The sequence below is a fragment of the Gossypium arboreum genome, chromosome 10 (genome assembly GCF_025698485.1).
Source record: "Gossypium arboreum isolate Shixiya-1 chromosome 10, ASM2569848v2, whole genome shotgun sequence".
NCBI lineage: Eukaryota > Viridiplantae > Streptophyta > Magnoliopsida > Malvales > Malvaceae > Gossypium > Gossypium arboreum.
In genome coordinates, this window is record NC_069079.1 from 12,482,129 (window position 1) to 12,497,424 (window position 15,296).

Below are 15,296 nucleotides of genomic sequence, written 5' to 3' on the forward strand. Positions count from 1 at the left end.
CAAATTTTTATATTAACATATCAATATCATAATATTTCAGAATTCTCAGTTTATGCATGCACATGCTCTTAAATGATGATGCAGTTTCAATTTATCAGAATAGATCCTACCCAACTCTGCTACACACCACAATAGGAGTTCCCCAAAACTCATCCACCTTTACATCAAGTTGTGGATGAACCACTAATCGTTGCAAAGGAACTGCTAGTAATAAAAATATAGGTGATAACCACCTATCGGTGCAAATAAAAGCTACTAGTACGTTGTGGATGAGCCACTGGAAGTTGCAAATAAATTGCCAACTGAAATACATTGTGGTTAAACCACTGGTCATTATAGATAAACTATCGACTGAAATATGTTGTGGATGAACCACTGGTTATTGCAAATAAGCTGCTGACTCTTCCTCTATTCATAACATCCCAACCCATGCAATGCAACATGACATGCTTATAATAGATCAATACAGAAGCAATAACATGCTTATAATAAGTCGATGCAATAGTAATTATCATGCTTATAATAGATCAATATGGTAGCAATAAACATGCTTATAACAGGGTTGATATAGTAGCAATTAACATGTTTTATAACAGATCATTATAGTAGCAATAAACTTGCTTAACACGTATTTGGTTTAACGGTAGCAGTAGGCATGTATTGTTCTCATGTCATACATATAACAGTAATAATTTAGTCACTTAAGTCATAATTTCCAATATACATATTATTAAGGATTCAATTGAAAGAAATAAAACTCTAAAAATAGTTTGCGACTGTGCAAGGACTAAACAGAACAATTCGTAAATTTTTGGGCAAAACTGTAAAACAAAGATCACATGGTCGTGTAACAGACTGGGGTCATGTGGTAAACGTTAAAATTACTCTACAAGAGAGACGCGGTCATGTGGCAGGTCATGTGGAAGAGTTGTGAACGTGTAATTCACGAGCTAGCCTAGGGTTTACAGAAGCACATGGTTGTATAGTGGTCGTGTGGTCCACACGCCCGTGTGGGAGACTGTGTGGCCCTAACCCTACAAATAATCATCGTTGATTCACTTAGAAAAGAACACATCTCTTTTATTAGAAGTTCGATCGATGTTCCTCATGCCTGATTTTGATCCATTTCACCTAAATCTAGTCCTTCAAATGAAATTTACACGCTAATTAATGTTGATTTCAAGAGTCGATAATATTAACAAAAGATTTGGAAAAAACCATAAAAAAATTTGTTTAATCGGACGTAAGATTAGCGTCAGATAGAAATACTACGAAAATTTAGGATCTAAACTTTGAAACGAGGTGTACTTACTGTTTCTTGGCAAAATATTGGGATGCTATTGATTGTAATTATGAAAATGGTAGAAAAATAATTGAATAGAGGATGTTTTAATCTAAGAAAGTAAAATAATCGATAGCAAAAAGATGAAAAATATGATGCAAAGAAGAAAAAAGAAAATAAAAAAGAGAAAAAATAGAGAGAAAAAGGTAAAATTCTAAAAGAATTGAAAACAAAACAATATACCAAGTCTAATTGCGAAAAATTAAACTAAATACTAGGGTTTGAAAACCCTAAGGGGTGACACGGTAATTTACCCATTACTACCGAAAATAAAATGATTACTTTGGGGAAGGAGTGGCTCAAACCTAGGAACACAAGGGGGAAGCTTAGCTGTTAACCATTATGCTTGAAGCCTATTTCTTTTTAGTTTTTATTCTTAACGATATATATTTTAGTGTGGCTTTTATCCTAGGTTGCTAAAAATTAAAAGAAAAGAAATGGGAGGAATGAAACTCGAACGTAGGACTTCTAGGATAGAGGAGTAACACTTAACCATCAAGCCTAAGGCTCATTTCTTATCTATTTATTACAATTAAGCTCCCATATTTTGGGGCATGACAATTCTTCCCTCCTTCAAGAAATTTCTCCCTCGAAATTTACTTGGTTCAAATAAATAATGATACTATTGACAGATTGAGTCCTCTAGTTCTCATGTGGCCTCCTCGGTGCTATGGTTCCACCATAAAATCTTAACAAATAGGATATGTTTCCTTATTAGAACTTTTACTTCACGATCTAGAAATTGTACAGTTTCCTCCTCAAAGGAAAAATCTGATCTCACCTCAATCTCTTCGATTGGAATAATAAGGGAAAAGTCGAAGTAGTATCGTCTCAACATGGAGATGTGGAATACATCATGAATACGATCTAGTTCTAAAGGAAATTCTAATTGGTATGTCACTGAATCGACTTCTCTTAAGAATTTTGTAAGGCCCAATGAACCTAGGACGTAACTTACTGTTTCATCCGAACCTCAACATTTTTCACCATGGGTACACTTTTAGAAAGACTTAATCTCTAACATTGTATTTAATTTCTTTCCTTTTTAGGTCCACATACAACTTCTTTCTATCCAAAGTTGCTATAAGTCTTTCCTAGATCAATCTAATTTTCCTCTCAAACTCCTGTACCACTCTGGGACAAAAATTTTTCTTTCTCCCAGTTCCATCAAACATCATGGTGTTCAACAAGGCTTCATAAGGTGTTATTTGTACGCTTGATTAAAAGCTATTGTTATAGGCAAATTTAGCTAGAGGCAAATATTTTTTCAAGTACTTTGGAATTCGATAATACAACCCCTTAGCATATCTTTTAAGATTTGACTAACCCGCTCAAATTGTCCGTTATTTTGTGGATGAAAGGCGGTACTAAAATCCAAACGAGTACCTAGTGCCTCGTGTAGCTTTTTACAAAATGAGATGCAAAAAAAAGATCTCGGTCTGAAATAATTGACATGTACAACCTTACAATCTCTGAAGTATATAACTTAGCCAGTTTTTGTAAAGAATAATCTGTGTGGATAGGTAAGAAATGAGCTAACTTAGTTAATCAATCTACTATCACCCAAATTGAATCTTTCTTAATAGATGTTAAAGGAAAGTACATTGTTATAAGCTTTTACTTCCATTGAGGTATTTTAATAAGTTGTAACAATCCAAAAGGCAACTGGTGTTTAGCTTTCACTTATTGACACATTAGGCACTTAGCTACTAAATCTGTCACGTCTCGTTTTAGTTTAGGCGACTAGTACAATTTTCTTAAATCTTGATATATCTTATTTTCTCTAGGATGCATGGCGTAAGAGCTAATATGACTTTCCGAAGTATGTTCTATTTTAGGTCATTATCGTTTGGCACATAATACCTCCCTTGAAAGCACAAAATACCATCACCATTAAACCTATAATCTTTAGTTTGTCATCTTTCACCTACTTAATTCATGGCAATAAGGACACATTTAATTTTTGTTTAACCTTAATCTTATTAGCCAAGATGGGTTTCACTTGTAGTTCAACTAGTAAGCTTCCATCATCTATTAGACTTAACTTAACAAACATTGCTCTTATAACGATCATCTATTTTCTACTTAGAGCATACGTCATTACATTAGCTTTTTCAAGGTGGTACTCAATCACACAGTCATAGTCTTTTAATAATTGTATTCACCTCCGTTACCTTAAGTTCAACACTTTTTAGGTGAGAATATACTTAAGACTCTTATGATCCGTATAAATATAGCACTTCTCACTATATAAGTAATGCCTCCAAATTTTTAATGTGAATATCATTGCTGCCAACTCCAAATCATGAGCCAAATAGTTGTACTCATGCTGTTTCAATTGTCTCGATGCAAAGGCAACTAGTTTTCCTCATTGCATCAACATACAACCAAAACCAGTGTAGGATGCGTCATTATACACCTCATACTGTTTTCCCAACTCAGGTTGAATTAACACGAGAGCTTGAGTCAACACAACTTTTAGCTTTTCAAAGCTAGCTTGCTGATCGTCCGTTCTTTTACACGAAACATTCTTCCTCGACAACTTCGTTAGAAGAGCAGCAATTAGAGAAAACCCTTCAACAAATCTCCTATAATATTCAACTAAACCAAGGAAACTTTATATTTTAGAAATGTTTTTGGGTTTTTTCCATTCCAGAATAACATTTGTCTTTTTCAAATCTACATAGATACCCTCTGCAGATGCCACATAACAAAGAAACATAACTTCCTTAAGCCAGAATTGACACTTACTCAATTCACATAGGGTTTCTTTTTACGAAGGATTTGTCAAACTTTCCTAAGGTATTCATCATGTTCAGTTTTGGTTTTTCAATAAACTAAGATGTTGTCGATGAACACAACAACAAACTGATCAAGAAAGGGTTAAATAACCACTCATCGGTGTAGATAAAAGTTGTTGGTAAGTTTTGATGAACCACTGGTAGTTGCAGATAAACTGCTGACTCTTCCTCCTTTTATAGCGTCCCACATTATGCAATGCAATATGACATGCTTATAACAAATCAATACGGTAGCAATAATATGCTTATAATAAGTCGATATAGTAGCAATTATCATGCCTATAATAGATCAATACGGAGCAATAAACATGCTTATAACAAGTCGATACAGCAGCAATTAACATGCATTATAACAGATAATTATAATAGCAATAAACTTGCTTAACATGTATTTGGTTTAGCGGTAGCAGTAGGCATTTATTGTTCCCATATTATGTATATAACAATAATTATTCAATCACTCAGATCATGGATTCCAATATACATATTATTAGGGATTCAATTGAGATAAATAAAACTCTAAAAATAGTTTGGGGATTGTGTAGGGACTAAACAGAACAATTCATAAAATTTTGGATAAAACTATAAAATAGGAGTCACACAACCATGTGGCCAAGCCATATGAGATGCTATAGGCTGTATGGAGAGGTTACACAGTCGTGTGGCCAGACCATGTAACAGACTGTGGCCGTGAGGTAAACATTAAAATTACCCTACAAGAGACACGACCGTGTGAAAGAGCTGTGGCCATGTGATTCACAAACTAGCCTAAGGTTTATAGAGGTTCATGGTTGTGTGGTGGTCGTATGGCCCTAAACCTATGCACAATCACTGCCAATTCACTTGGGAAGAACACACACCTTTCATTGAGAGTCCAATTGACATTCCTCACACTCGATTTTGATTTGTTTCACCTAAATACGATTCTTGAAATGACATTTACACGATAATTAATAGTTCATTTCAAGATTTGAAAAGATTAATAAAAGATTTGGAAAGAACCATAAAAGATTATTTAATCGGACATAAGATTAGTATCAGATAGAAATACTACAAAATTCGAGATCTAAACTTCGTAACAAGGTGTACTTACCATTTCTTGAAAAAGATCGGGATGTTATTGATGACAATTACGAAATCAGTAAAAAAACGATTGAATGGAAGATGTTTGAATCTAGGAAAGAAAAATAATACACAGCAAAAAGATGAAAAATATGATGCAAAGAAGAGGAAATAAAAGAAAAAAAGTGAAGAAATAGAGAGAAGAAGGGAAAATTCTAATAGGAATTGAGAACAAAACAAGATGACAAGTCTAATTATGAAAAAATGAACTAAATACTTAAGGTTTGAAAACCTTAAGGGGCGGTACGGCAATTTACCTATTGCTATTGAAAATAAAATGATTGCTTTAGGAAAATAGTGGCTTAAACCTAAGAACACAAAGGGAAAGCTTAGCTCTTAACCATTAAGCTTGAAGCCAATTTCTTGTTTAATTTTTATTCCTAACATTATATATTTTAGTGTAGCATTTTAATTTCTTCATTTTAAACCTATATTTTCTTTGTGTCATCAATTCTTTTAAATTATTTAATATTAAATTAAAATAAATTATATTTTAATTAATATATACAATTAACTTGTATCATAATCTATTCTAAAGCTCTACTTTAAACAATCAAGACAACTTGTTGGATTTATTTTATAATTATAAACATTTTGTCAACAATACCTTGAAGTATAATTGAATCACAAAAAAAAAAAATGCATGTGAATTTGGATGGTAAAATTATTATAAAGGGCTTTATATTAGTTGAATTGTATTTTGTTCCCTTTACTCAAAAAAATAAGTAAATTAGTTTCTGTATGTTAGATCAAAGAGCAAACATGCTCTTTTATTAAAAATTTCATCCATTTCCACTGTTAAAGATCGACCCTTGTACATCATCATGAGATAAACGTGGCACGCCACATGTTACTGCCTAGTTATTCCGTCAACTACACCAGTTTTAAACAGAACAAATGAATAATTTTTTTAACAAAAAGGATCAATTTGCTCTTTAATCGAACTTATAGGGATTAATTTACCATTTTTTTAGTAGAGAAAACAAAATGCAATATGACTCCTAGTACAGAGACCTCTATAGAATTTTATTGAATTTAGACTCTTTTTTGATGCAAAAGATTTCCATTTGATTCAAAGTTTTTTTCAATAAAAAGGTAAGGTAACAAGGGATAAAACAACTAATACACACCTTAAATAAAACAAGAGCCTCGCAAAATAAACACATTCAACCTTACAATTGAAAACCAACATTGTACTCACAAACCAAAGAAAATGAATGATGATAACCCACCCACATAACACAAATAAAACTCTATAAATCTGATATTGTTGAGAAAGTTTTAATTGAATACTATTTTCAGTCCGAACATGATTAGACTCAAAATGGAAAACGAATTAAAGGTGAGGATACCTATAATTATACAAAAAAAATCTTGAATTTTTTGAAAAAAGAATTTATTTATATATTTTAAATTTTTAAAAAGTTTTTCAAATTGGTAAAAAATGGGAGAAGAAAAGTTGAAGTATAGGATGTAAGTGGAATAGAGAAACAAAAAGATGGATACACATTTTTTAAAAAAGGGCGTATCATATATGTGTGCGCGGAAGGAACAATAAACAATTAAAGAAAGAGAAAGTGAGTAGCAAAAGAAAACAAAAGAAAGACGCGGTAGTGATGAGGAGTGGTCACGGGTTTCTCTTGACCGAACCATACTCTGCCAATTATTACCATTCTATTTATGTATCTCTTCAACCTCCCTACCACTTATTTTCCATTCACTGCCTGCTCTTCCTGTATTTAATATTCCTCAATCCATTTAAATTTTACATTTTTAAAATCTGTTGTTGATATCATAGTTAAAACCCTCGCATCAATCATCATTTTAATTCAAATCCTGCTGCTACTTTTAACCACTTGTTCATATAATCTTTTTTTTTTTTTTACTTTCACTTCAAACACAACTTGCGTTGACCTTTTAAGTTATAGTGGTCCAAATTTTAAACAAATGTGAGACTTTTTGAAGAATAATTCCATTTTATCCATTTTTTCAAACTTTTCAGTAAAAATAATAGAAAATTTCAAAATTTATAAAGAATTTCAGGACAAATTTCTTTTTTAAATTCTACTTAAAAATATTGTTTTTCTTTTACAAAATTCCACATTATAAAATAGAAAAAGCATAAATATCAAAATATCCTTTTTATTGAAAATATTTATAAACTTTTACAAATCTAATGATATCATATTGCATTTATTTATTTTTAAAATCATCATTCCAACCTAAATACTTCTAAAGCAAACAATGTATTTATAAGTACTAGAAAAAGGTTACAATTTTAAAACCCCAAAGAGAATGCTTGGATGATATTTTTTTGAAAACTTAGACATTTTTATACTGCTAGCATTAATCATAGTTTGTTTGCATAAATATTTGTTTTCATAAAAATTAGGCTGTTGGATTTTAAGAATTAAAAATATGAATAATAATAATAATAATAATAATAATAATCTATATATCATTATATTGGTAAAGTTTTATAAATATTTTTAATAAAATAAAATTTTTAAATATAAATATTATAATTAAATAAAAACGATTTTTGAAGTTTTAGTAATTATCTATGTGTTAAATGAAATAAAATTATAAGAAATTTTGAAAAGACACCTATTTAAATGAAATTTGAAAAAAATTGAGCTGCTGAAATCTACTCTTGAAATTCACTAAATTTTATCCAAACAAATAAATTTACTTTTAGAATTTTAAAATATTGATACAAATGAAAGCACTCCAAATCCCCATCCAAACACACTTTGAATACAGGATTTAAAGGATGGATTTCATTTATATCAAAATTTTAAAATTTTAAAATTAATTTTTTGTCCGAGGAAAAATAATGAAGAAATTGAAATTTTAGGAACAACTTTTAAGTGGAGATTTAATTGATTCAATTTCCTTTTCAAATTGCACTAGTTTTTTTTTTTAATTCATCGTAGTTTTATTTTTAATACACATTTTCTCACTATAAAAAAAACTTCAATCAACTTAATTTTAATATATATTTTAAAATTTTATTTTATTAAAAATATTTATAAATTTCTATAAATCTAATAATATCCATATTGAATATTTTCTATATTATTCTTATTTTTCTTTTAAGATTGTTTTTTAATTTATAAAATTCAAATAACCCATCTTTTCTTAAAACAATTATTTATCTAAACTAAACAATTACAATAATTAGTATTTTGAATTTAAGAATTCGGAATACTAGCATTTTAAAAATCTCCAAAATGTTAAAATTCTTCATCCAAGAACACTCTAATAAAATTTTAAATTCTTCATTCAAACACATCCTATATGTACAAAAGACATTTAGTTCTTAGTTTAACAATTTAGTTGTATATACAACATATTATTGATAAATTAAAATATATTAAAATTATTTATATTTTAATAATACTGAAAGCATCATTTTTGAATTTTCATAATTGATTTGGTGTATCTATGATCAAAGGACATTCACCCATAAAATCCATTCGGATTCAAACTTTCAAGAAGCAAATGACAAACTTTTATTTGAGTAACTCATTTTGAACTTAAGGTTCGTTTGTTTATATGTAAAATATTTTACGGAAAATATTTTCCACATTTTTCTGTGTTTGTTTCACAGAAAATAGTTTGGTCAACAGAAAATGACTTTCAGGTCAAGATAAAATAAGCCATTTTTCCAGTAAAATGACTTACTGTTTTGAAAAGCGTAAGTCATTTTCCAGAAAAGAGCTCATCTATAGATGATTTTATTTTTATATAAAAATAAACTTAAGTCAAGCTTAATATTATTATATTGATAATAAATTTTATTTTTATTTTTAAAATATTATATTTTTCAATATTATTAAACATACATATTTAATTATTTATATTTAGTCATTTCATAAATTATTAATATAATAATTTTAAAAATAATAATTTTAAATAATATTATTCACGTATTATTGAAAATATTTAATATTAATATTTTAATAATAAATGTTTTGTAGTATAAAGGTTAAAATATGTCATAAGTCTATGTACACTTCATAGATTTGTAATTTAGTCTTTGTACTTTTATTTTCAAGAATTTAGTCCTTTACTTTTCAAATTTGAAAATCAAGTCTAATTGTTGACCTCGTTAAATTTTTTTGTCAATTTTTTGATGTCACATTTTAAATAAAAACACTCACTTAGTAGTCATATAATTAAAAATAACGTTATAATAAATGTAAATTTAACATAATATTTTTAATATATGCAAAAAAATGTAAAATATAAAATTATAGATAAAAATAAATTCAATTAAACAATGAAAAAATAAGAAAATCTCAAATGTATGTTTGTTTAATTGAAAATAACTTTTATGAAATATTTTTAAGAAATCTAACAAACAATGAAAATATTTTATATAGATTTATCCAAACACCGAAAATATTAGCTTTTCTAAAAAAAAATTATTTTCCAGAAATCATTTTCAGTGAAACAAACGGAGCCTTAATGTCTTCGTGTATAAAAAATTATTATATTTTGTATAATTACATAAAGTCATTAATGTAAACTCAATACTTATCACTTACCAACTAGATGCAAAGATATATTAAATATTGTATTAAGGATGAAAGTGGGAGTATGATTTATCATTTCACAGCATGAACTGAATCAAGCATGTGAGAATGTTTTGATTCAACTTTATTAGTTTACTGAAATGTAAATTACTAAAAACATTATTCATTGAGGAGAATGGTGATAGTATGTGGATGTTAGGAAGACATGCAAAGTGTACAATAAAATCATTCAATTAGGAAACACTTGAAGGTAACAAAATAGAGAAAAGGAAGAGAGTTGGACAAGACTAAGGTAATTGGAACCTTTGACTCAAAAGGGAAATTCTGTTGAGTTTAATAAGTTCAACTCTTACATTGGGTAACTAGGCTAAGCCAAATGGATCTATAAATAGAAACCTTAACATTTGGAATTTGTATTACTTGAGAAAGGAAACCTCTATGCTTACACAATTTGCACATGATTTCTTTTTTGGATGATGTGTGATAAAGTTGGAAGGTTAGGGAATAAAGCTATGTTAAATTTTGCAGTATTAATTGTTTTCTCTTTTTTCTTTTTTTTTTTAATTTATTTCTTCTTGAGTGCTTGTTGTTTGGTACATTGTTAATAAAATTTTTTAAATTTCACCTGGTTCAAGAAACATATTTAAAAAATTATAAATTAAATCAAAGTTTAAAATTTCCAACAAGTACATATGGTGAAAATACAACTATTAATTAAATTTGGATGTAATTGCTTGAAATTGTCCATTGTTTGGGTAACCGTTGTAATTAATTAATGGATCCTACTAAATTATAGTCTACAATTCTTTGGAGAGGGTGAGAATTTGAAGCAATTACAATCAAATTCAATGATCTTATGGTTTTTCAAACATGCTTGTACATTATGTAAGTTTAAAAGTTTTTTATACAATAATAATAACATTTTAATTTTAGGTATTATATGTTATTTTACTAATCTTGTTTAAATAATCTAAAATTTTTATTTAGGAGAGAATTTCTTATACATTTTGACCTACTAATGAACTCTTGGCCCAATAGTTCAATCCCAAATAACTTCATTCTCCTCCTCGATTATAAAAAAAAACTAAATTATATAGTATTTATTCTAAATTTTATACTAAATTTATTATTAATTATACTTGGTTAAGGAGCGATTGATAATAACAAAGAGTATATGTTTAATGCTTTGCTTTTCCTCTGTAATTTTATTAGTAATCATATTACGAATACTTTCTTAAGCTAAAATATTATATATGATGATTTGATATTAGGTTTTATTAGAATTTTTTGTTAAGAATAATTTGTAATTTTATAATAATTAATATTTTTAAAATTATAAAATTACAATTTATTCTAACATTCTATCCATGAATTATGTTTAAAGAATGAAAATTCGAGATTTAATTATTATTATTATTATTCTCAATGAATTACTGAATGGAGTTGAACCTTAAATCTAATTATTTAATTTTATAACGAGAAAAAAGGGCAAAATAGAAATTCTATGGTTTGAAAGGAAGAAAGGTCCAAGGGCACCGCTCTCTGCTACTTGGTGTGGCCACCCTGTCGTCTATTTGACATGTCACTTTCCCATCTTAAACACCTTTAGGCGTACCGTTTCCCATGTAGTGTAGGGCCTGAAAGCTATGTAGATCTTTTTAACACGCCCCTCCATATTTTCTCTCTCTTTCTTTTCTGTTCTTTTTTAATTTTCTCAGTCTTCTCCTCACCAATATAAAAGAGTGAGGAAATTTAACCTACCACCACTTACCTTACATTACTCGATTTGTTCAAATACAAAGCTCTCAGTGTCTAAACTAAGAGGGTAGGAGCTCGGAGCTGACATAGTTTCTGGTTAATTAGTTTATGGCAATACCACCGGCAGCCATCATGAGCAACGACCCCAACGATAATACCAACATTAACGTCGTCGACGACCGCAACAACAACAACATGAGCAGCAGCAGCAACAGCAAAGATGAACACGAACACGACATGGTCATGCCTGGTTTTCGATTCCATCCTACGGAGGAAGAACTTGTAGAGTTCTACCTTCGCCGTAAGGTTGAGGGCAAGCGCTTCAACGTGGAGCTCATTACTTTTCTTGATCTATATCGCTATGACCCTTGGGAGCTTCCCGGTAAAACTACAAATCCTTAGTTTCCCTCTTGAGTCTTGATTTCTTTCCTTGTGTTTTTTTTTTCTCCATCAATCTTCAAATGTGTGGGCTTCCATCTTATGGTATAAAACGATTTTCCTAAATCTCACACACACACACTCATACATACATACATACATACATACATACATACATATTTGTAATATAAATAGCTGTTTCGGCTAGATAGGACAATCACAGTGATTCATCTTTGGTGTTGTGTGTGCATATATGTGAATTCTCCGGGCGGCCAATCTCAGCCTTGGCAGCAATAGGAGAGAAAGAATGGTTCTTCTATGTGCCTAGAGACCGAAAGTACAGAAACGGGGATCGCCCTAATCGTGTTACGACATCCGGCTACTGGAAGGCAACCGGAGCTGACCGCATGATTCGAGGTGAGAACTCTCGATCAATTGGTCTCAAGAAAACCCTAGTCTTCTACTCCGGAAAAGCTCCCAAAGGTATCCGAACCAGTTGGATTATGAACGAGTATCGCTTGCCTCACCACGAAACTGAACGCTACCAAAAGGTACACGTACGCCTCTCTCTTTACCATCAATATTGCTATATATACAGATGCACTACAGAAAAACCTTACACAATCCACGTCTTTGTTCTCCTTTCCCTAAACCCTAATTTCTCTTTTAGAAAATTCAAAGTCTAAAAATGGTTCTCAGTGTTCCAGAAGTTTCAGTTTTAGTACTCAGCTGGATCCGTCAGGAAATGAATAATTGCAAAGTTGTGCTCCTTTTGGGGCAAGACAAAAAAGATAAGATAGTACTAATATAACTGACAGATGGATTTCCAGTTTTGTTCTTATTAATTGATTTGTTTATTAAAAATTTGTTTCTATCAAAAGACAGATAGGAAGCTGCATGAACTTTAGATTGAATGACTCCCAAAAGACCTTAATTACATGTATTCAATACTACTATTACTGCTTCCGAGTCACAACTTTAACCTATGCTCAATGTCGAAAAACATTTAGTTGAGGCTCCTTATCTTCCATGGAAAAAAGCTTCGTCCTTCTCTTTACCAGCGCCCTATAATATGATTTTCAGGCTGAAATATCGCTTTGCCGTGTGTACAAGAGACCTGGAGTGGAAGATCACCCATCACTCCCCCGTTGCCTACCAACTAGGCGGTCAGCAGAGTCATCGAGAGGACAACAGTCAGAGAAGAAATACCCCCAAGAGGCAGCTCAACAAGCCATGGAAAGGTTTCAAGCTTTTGGAGGAGGACAACCACAACAAATGGAGATTGAAAAGTTAACTGAAACTGATGGAAGCAGCAGTACTAGTACTTCTGATGTCACAACAGCTCTCGGACTTTCCAAGCAGAACCTGTACCGTCCAATGCCTCCTATTAGCACAACACCTGGGTTGCCATCTGGAATGGAAGGGGAAGGAATGTTCTTAAATCAGTCAAAGCAAGGCTGCTGCTCTTTACTCCCCAATTCGACTACTCTCTTTCCAGTAGGTTCTTCTTCTGTTCCATCCAATGTTGTCGACGACCTCCACAGACTAGTAAGCTACCAACAAGTTGCATTGAACCAGCAGCAATACTACAATACGAATCATCCCCATCCCCATCAACAACAACATCAACCACAATCGGAGTTTTCTACGTTGCCCCCACAATCACAGGCACAACCGCAACAACTTTCCCTCAACGTGCTACCCAGCGCACTTCCAAGTCCAACGGCCTTCTCGGACCGGCTGTGGGAGTGGAACCCAATCCCTGAACCAAATAGGGAGTATAACAATCCTTTCAAGTAGGCGCCGCAGTATTTCTTATATTATATCTACTATATGTTGCTACTAATTTGTATTTATTTCTCTACTGGGATTTAGGGCAATAATTATGAGGTTGTTTGATTCCTTGAGTGATTAATTCTTGCTGCCGTTTAGCTAGCTAGATAGATAGGGTATGCAGCTGGAATTTAACAGAAGGAAGGATAAGGAATAGATTTTGTTATCACTTTAGCTCTCATATATTGTTAGATTTTGAAGGAAAAAAAAAATTATGTTTTCCAGAATCCAGATTGCAACCGAAGCTTGATAGTTTTTTCAAAAAAAAAGGAAAATTCTTTAATCTTCAATTCAGTAGGGTTTGGGGGGCTAAAATGGAGTTTTGTGGACGCTGAGTTAATACTGTAGAGAAGAGAATGATGATGGCATGATTGAATATCGAGAAAGATTGTTAGGAGAGTATTGCGGAAGTGCGGTAAGCTTGGGTTGGTTGGACCCATCGTCATCCACAAGCTGACATGCGAACCTCCCCAATGAAGATATCGACCACACATTGTCGTACGTACTTCCATGCTGTTGCTGGTGAATGGTCAGTTGTTCTGTCTTTTATTATATGAGTGCATTTACTAACAAACCACGATAAAAAATAACTTATATCCAAATCTTAAAAATAATATTATTGGTGGAATTATTATGAGTTTAGAAAAAATTAATTTTATTTACACTAAAATAAATATAAAGAAATTTTTTATCTTAAAAATATAAATGCATTTAGATAGTAGATGAGATTATAGTTATTATATGATAATTTAAAAAAAAAGTTATTATATGATAAGTAAAAAAAAATATATATATATATATATATAGGGGTAGAAAGAGAGAGAGAGGGGATGATGTATAGGGCATAGGTGTTTTATAGAGTGAAATGCCGGCAAACATAATTGCTAAATGCAGGAAGAACCGCATATTCACACATTTTTGAGGTGGGCGTGCAATGCATGTTTCATTGCGCTCGCAACTTTGTGGCTGCCGCCTCTTATTTTACAACTGCAAGTAGAGTGGTCTATTTAGATTGGATTTTTCTTTATTTCAATTTCAATTATTAATTAATCTCTAATTGTTTAGTTATAAAGTTTTTCTTATACTATTAAAGGTAAAAGATGAAGTAACATGGTTCAAATTAAGTATTAAATAAGTATCCGATAAAAACTTATTCATTTAAGATAATTATAAAATTATTTAATCTAACTAAAATCGACTTTAATTATTGTTACATTCCAAATTTTTATTATTTTAATTTCGTTGATATAGAAAAAAATTAGAAGTAATTCATAGGATATATTGAAATATTTAGCTACAAACTAGTAGCTCATAAGCTATTCAATAAAATGGGGAGTATGAAGTTGCACATCTAATTGCCAACAATCTCTCAATTCTAACAACTCTTGTAGTTAGCAACTATTCTTCAAGTATAATTACTCAATAAGAAACAATACTTTCTCAACTTTGTAAATATTCTAAATCATTTCTTCATTATAATTATCGCATAATCAAACTTAACCATTCAACAAATATGCTTAA

At 30.8% G+C, this 15,296-nt stretch overlaps 1 protein-coding gene across 1 annotated transcript; it reads left to right on the forward strand.

Moving 5' to 3' along the window:
• The first annotated feature begins 11,437 nt into the window (after nucleotides 1–11,437).
• LOC108484742 (NAC domain-containing protein 35) lies at nucleotides 11,438–14,002 on the forward strand. The gene is made up of 3 exons (XM_017788642.2): nucleotides 11,438–11,946; nucleotides 12,225–12,493; nucleotides 13,026–14,002. The coding sequence occupies exons 1-3, from the start codon at nucleotides 11,673–11,675 to the stop codon at nucleotides 13,740–13,742; spliced, it is 1,260 nt and encodes a 419-aa protein (XP_017644131.1). The 5' UTR covers nucleotides 11,438–11,672; the 3' UTR covers nucleotides 13,743–14,002.
• The last annotated feature ends 1,294 nt before the right edge of the window (nucleotides 14,003–15,296 follow it).